The sequence below is a fragment of the Micropterus salmoides genome, unplaced genomic scaffold, assembly GCF_014851395.1.
Source record: "Micropterus salmoides isolate LMB-PRFRI ecotype aquatic unplaced genomic scaffold, ASM1485139v1 Ms_hic_scaffold_3353, whole genome shotgun sequence".
NCBI lineage: Eukaryota > Metazoa > Chordata > Actinopteri > Centrarchiformes > Centrarchidae > Micropterus > Micropterus salmoides.
The window spans coordinates 23,330-29,003 of NW_024042655.1; the positions used below are offsets into that span (position 1 = coordinate 23,330).

General features: G+C 44.1%; 1 protein-coding gene across 1 annotated transcript; it reads right to left on the bottom strand.

Annotated features, from left to right (window-relative positions):
* Window positions 1–1,178: 1,178 nt before the first annotated feature.
* Window positions 1,179–3,354, bottom strand: LOC119884312 (interferon-induced protein with tetratricopeptide repeats 5-like). The gene is made up of 5 exons (XM_038694759.1): window positions 3,316–3,354; window positions 3,101–3,224; window positions 2,850–2,988; window positions 2,567–2,614; window positions 1,179–1,651 (listed from the first exon to the last, which is right to left on the bottom strand). Exons 2-5 carry the CDS (start codon window positions 3,112–3,114, stop codon window positions 1,454–1,456), a joined length of 399 nt encoding a protein of 132 aa, XP_038550687.1. The 5' UTR covers window positions 3,115–3,224; window positions 3,316–3,354; the 3' UTR covers window positions 1,179–1,453.
* Window positions 3,355–5,674: the final 2,320 nt, after the last annotated feature.

Below are 5,674 nucleotides of genomic sequence, written 5' to 3' on the forward strand. Positions count from 1 at the left end.
TCCTGATCAACTACAGAAGCGAAAGCTGAAGACCTGGGCCCTGTTTCAGAAAGCCGGTTTAGTGAAAACTCGGAGTAAGTTGAGCCCGAGATGAGGGAAACTCTGGGTTTTCGGTTTCAGAGAGCGAGATCAGATAAACTCTAGGTCTGTAACCCCTGATGCTGTGAACTAACCTGCTCAGGAGGAGGTTCACTTCAACTAACGCTGAGTTTCTCTCTGACTCCTCCCCTCCTGCGGAGCCTGAATTTCCTCATTCAGACCGTCGATTTCAAAGCACATATTGGAACAGAAACATCAAAATCACGTTAAATAGGCTGTTAGTGTTTTTTTCAGCCAAACATGATCTTGAACATGACGTGTTTATGATCAATCTGTCATTGATGTATGGACAGAGAGTTATCTTTGGACATCTTGAATTTATCCTCAGCACAGAATCAAATCTATAAGCTCCACTGTCCTTTATAACTCAGTGACTCTGTGGACATTTAGGCAGCTGTCAGGTTGTCAACAGTTGCACAAAAACACTTTGGCTACAGTGCTGCCTTATAGGCTACTGTTTAAACTAATCTGTATAAAACTGATCAATGAACAGTAACCTTTCATCTTGTAGTCGCACAGATTGAACATTCCTCTCGTAGTTATCAGCTGGATATGATGTGAATATTTCTGAGTGAGGATGACTGCGGTGCAGCTGAAACAAATACATGTAGTTTAAAAGTGAGTTTTTCATTATCTGCTGATCGTCTGAATATGTTTTGACAGCATTTCATAAAAAACCAAATGAGCAACATTTTATTAATGTAACAAAGACGTCTAAAACTTCATAGTCAGTTTGAACCTAGACACATTTTACATTGCAAAAGAATCATTAATAGACCTGCTGAGTCGGACTGTCACTTTCCAATCACAGGTCCATGAGGAACCTTGACTGTGTCTAATCTGTTCCATTAATATTTTCATCTTCAGTTATTGCCACCGTCAGGTTCCAGCTGAATAAACAGGCCTGTAGCTGTTTAAAACAGGCTGGAGGAGAATTCCAGCACTTTATCATTCATTAAGGAAACTCCAGTCTGGTAAATGATGAATGAGCAGCGCTGTATAAAATGTAATATTGTCAACGTTTCGATCCTTCTTCCACTCCTGCGTTTTAGAGCCAATCATGGTCCATGTTGGCAGCGTTCATATTTCTAGCTCCACCCAATTAAAATGGAGGCTCTGCCTTTATTTACCCGTTGCCATGGTGAATTGTAGTATCGGAGCTCCATTGATGAGGCTTTTTTTCATCCCCACGCACGCGCTTCAATCAGGCTCAATATACTCAGGGTTGACTGAACTTATTCTGATCAGCTGTTCTGAAACGGCAAACTCTGAGTTTGCCCACTCAGAGTTCAGGTTTACACTCAGAGTTTGTTGAACCTGCTTTCTGAAACGGGGCTCTGATCTCTGTGCTTCATCACTGCAGCTCCATGCGCAGCTCACAGAGAGCAGACAGGTACTCATCGTTGTTTTCGTCACAGTCCAGAGCTTTCTCATAGAACTCCTCAGCTTTCTTCTTTTTGCCTTCAGCTTTGGCCACCAGACCCAACAGGCCGTAAGACTGGGCGTCGTTCTTGTCATAGGAGAGGTGCCGCTCTGCGATCATCTTCAGCTTCTAAAGTAAAAGAAGGAGGAACAACCTCTGAAGTAGTGACATCCACATAACCGGCAGAACCCAAGGTTTCCCAGAAGAACATTGCCAGCCTTCTCTCCCCAGGTGCATCGGTGAGCCCTGATCCTGAGGTGCTCTGACCCAGTTGTCTAGCCATCACAGTTTGGCCCTTATCAAAGTCACTCAAATCATTATGCTGCCCATATTTCCTGCGTCTAACACATCAACTGTGAGAACAAAATGTTCACTTGCTGCCTCATGTATCTCATCCACTGACAGGGGCCATGGTAACGAGATAATCACTTCACTTGTCAGTGGTAATAATGTTATGGCTGATCTGTGTTTATATGTATTCTAAATACACTACCAGTGAAAAGTTTGGACAGCTTAGAAGTTTCCTTTTCAAATATCTATTAAAATACCATCAAATTGATCAGAAATACAGTGTAGACATTGTTAATGTTGTAAATGACTATTTTAGCTGGAAATGGCTGATTTGTAATGGAATATCTACAGATGTACAGAGGCCCATTATCAGCAATCATCAGAGCTGTGTTCTAATGTTAGCATGTTGTATTTCCTAATCCAAGGTTATCACTTCAAAAGGCTAAATGATCATCAGAAAATCCTTTTTTTCTCCATTATTTTCAGCTAAACAGTGATTTGTGGGTCCATGAACCCAAACCACAAGTCTCATCACTGCCTGTACGTTATACTGTATGCACCTTATTGAGTAAATAAAGCTCGTTACAACAAGACCTGGTTATTGGAGCCACTCTCTGTAAAGGCAAACCCAGAGTCCTGACCAGACCTTTCACATCAATTTGAACTATCCAATCACCACAGAACACATTCACAATTTTTCATAACATTTGTTATGTACAACTGCATCAGCAGTCCTGATAACCTGATGCTCACCATAACGCACTGGTTCCACTCCCATGTGTCCTGTGTTAAACGCAGACCCTGTTGAGTGAATAAAAACAGAGGGTAGATCAGTATGTTAGAGGGATACTGCCTACTGTGTAATGTTGTGATATTAATCTTTTCTAAAGTCTGTTTTTCCAAAGTTCAGTGGTTTGTAATAAAATCAATTATTTTGTTTTGTAGTTCTGATAAGTTAGATCTGTGAAGGTGAGTTTATTCAGTATAATGTCAATTATCTTTGGTTTTCAACACACACATGCAGATGTAGACCCACCTCAATGTAGTGAGGGATCGCTTTAGCTTCCTGTTTGGTGTGATAGAGATAAAAGTCAGCATAGTTCAGATGGAAAGCCTGAGTAGCGCCTTTGTCCGTTGCTAAATTCTGAAATGCCTGTTGGAACAGCTCCTCAGCCCTGACAGACAAAGACGTGATGATGATAAATTAGTTTTAACTAAAACAGACACAGAACAGAAAGACCAAGAACAAAAAGACAGAACATCACTGTAGCAGCGTAAACAGAGTACCTGCTTAAATTCATTTCCTGTCCATGCAGCAGTGCCAGATCAGCAATTGCGACAACAAATGAAGGCTTTATCTTAACGGCTTCTTCCAGGTGTTGAATACGCAGATGCTTCCACTGCTTCACCTCTAGTGTAATGCAGCACAACATAGCTTAGTTTCGATCTATAAATATTATAGGATTTCAAGGACCTTTAGACCTGTGTAAATGTGATTGTACCTTGTTTGTTGAAGGCCTTGCTGGTCTTGCATTTATGCTGCTTTTCTTGTAGCACATAGCCAGCTGGTGGTGGATGAAAGCTGACTGGTTGGTCCTCTTCAGTGCTCGCCTCAGCAGATCAATAGACCACCTACCTCCCCCTGGCATATGAAAGCATACAGTCAGTTCATTTTTAGACTGTAACTATATCCAACGAAGGTTAAAATCAAGGGCAACTGGACTTGGTTGAAGATACTGGAAGACGTTTCGTCCCTCATCCAAAGGACTTCTTCAGTTCTGACTGACTGGCAGGGAAACTCAGCTATTTAACCTCAGGGGTCGTTGGCCCGGGTCATCGATACCGCAGGTTCGTTAGTGTTCCTTGTTGCTGTGACGACAGTCGTTACAGTCGTTAAGACTACCTGTGGCCAAGAGGAACGACCATCGTTGGTATCTTCACTGAGGCCAATAGGTTACGTTGGGAAGTGATGAAAGGACAGCATTGTAAGTGGGGGATAAGTGGTGGCGTAGACCCCCTCCTCTGTTCAATGATGGCTTCTCAACCCTGGTATAGATGGCTTCTTCTCTGTCTAAAATGTGCACCTGGTGGTCCTCAAACGAGTGTCCTCTGTCCTTCAGATGTAAGTAGACTGCAGAGTCTTGACCTGAGGAGTTGGCCCTTCTGTGTTAAGCCATGCATTTGTGTTGTGGTTGTTTAGTCTCCCCAATATACAGGTCTGTGCATTCCTCACTGCATTGGACCGCATACACTAGATTGCTTTTCTTGTGTTTGGGTGTGCGGTCTTGGGATGTACCAGCATCTGTCTTAGTGTGTTCTTGGGTTTATCACAGGGATGTTATGTTTGTTGAAAATCCTCCTGAGTTTCTCTGATACTCCAGACACGTATGGAATCACAATGTTGTTGCGTTTGACCTTCTTTTCCTCCCCTGTAGTTTTGTTCTTCTTGGATCTTGTAGCTGTTTTCACAAAGGTCAATCTGCAGGCTCCTGTCCTCTTCAATGTGTACAGGTCCAGGAAGGCCAAACTGTTGTTTGAACATCTTCTCGTGTGAACTTGATGTTACTGTCCACAGAGTTGATGTGTTCTGTGAAGGCTTGCACTTCCTGGCTTTTAATTTTGACCCAGGTGTCGTCCACATATCTGTACCAGTGGCTCGGTGCTTTCCTCTGAAGGAGTTGAGGGCTTTACTCTCCACTTCTTCCATGTAGATGTTTGCCACAATCGGGGATACCGGTGAGCCCATGGCGCCGCCATGCTTCTGTCTGTAGAATCCACCGTTGTACTGGAAGTAGGTGGTGTTTAGACAGAGGTCGAGTAATTTGCAGATTTGGTCAGGGCTGAGGCTAGTTCTGTTGTCCAGGGTGTTGTCTTGTGTTAGCCGTTTTGTATAGCATCTTTTCGACCACTCAAAGCGCTTTTACACTACACTGAAACTCAACAAACATAACCTATTGGCCTCAGATGAAGATACCAACGATGGTCGTTCAGTCTTGGCCACAGGTAGTCTTAACGACTGTAACGACTGTCGTCACAGCAACAAGGAACACTAATGAACCAGCGGTATTGATGACCCGGGATAACGACCCCACTGAGGTTAAATAGCTGAGTTTCCCTACCAGTCAGTCAGAACTGAAGAAGTCCTTTGGATGAGGGACGAAACGTCTTCCAGTATCTTCACCAAGTCCAGTTGCCCTTGATTTTAACCTTCGTTGGATAACTATGACCTGGATGACTGAGAATCTTCATAGACACTGTAACTATACTTTTGTCAATATGTAGCATTTGTAGACTATATGAATGGTAACCAATGTGTCTTGCCCGCAAGTGACATGAACTGTCACCTACTAAAAACAAGAGCATTATTGAAGCTAAGTTCATGCTATGTTGACCAATGTTAGGTAGCTAGCAAGCTAACTGTTACGGGGTGTGGTGTGTGGACAGAGAGGACCCAAATGCAGCACTTGAGGGAAGGAGGTTTATTGAGGGAAAAAGGGTGAGAGGGACTGGAGTGGAGGGAGAGGAGGACGTCGGGGAAGCACAGGCATGGGAACCAAGGAGCCGGGAACACAGGGGGAGGAAGCGAGGAGAGGGGGGGGACAGGAGGACGCCGTGAGGGAAGTCCGAGGAGGAGTGGGCCAGTGGATGAGCCCAGCCGAACGGAGGACGAGGGTGAGTGTACCTGGGAGGGAAACAGACAGAGAGACAAGGTTAGGGAAGACAGCGACAAGGCACAGGGTAAATGTGAAAAAACAAGAAACATGGAAGCCTGAACACGGAAGTGGTACCGGGTATGGAGCAACAACGATCAAGCGAGGATGGTGTGGAGAACGGGGTTGAAATACAGGCAGGCAGTCATGA

Excerpts from the sequence above, each read along its gene's own strand:
- LOC119884312 (XM_038694759.1), bottom strand. Across the intron at positions 2,615-2,849 it reads CGATCCCTCACTACATTGAG|GGTCTGCGTTTAACACAGGA; the intron begins GTGGGTCTACAT and ends TTCACTCAACAG. Across the intron at positions 1,652-2,566 it reads AGTGGAACCAGTGCGTTATG|AAGCTGAAGATGATCGCAGA; the intron begins GTGAGCATCAGG and ends CTTTTACTTTAG.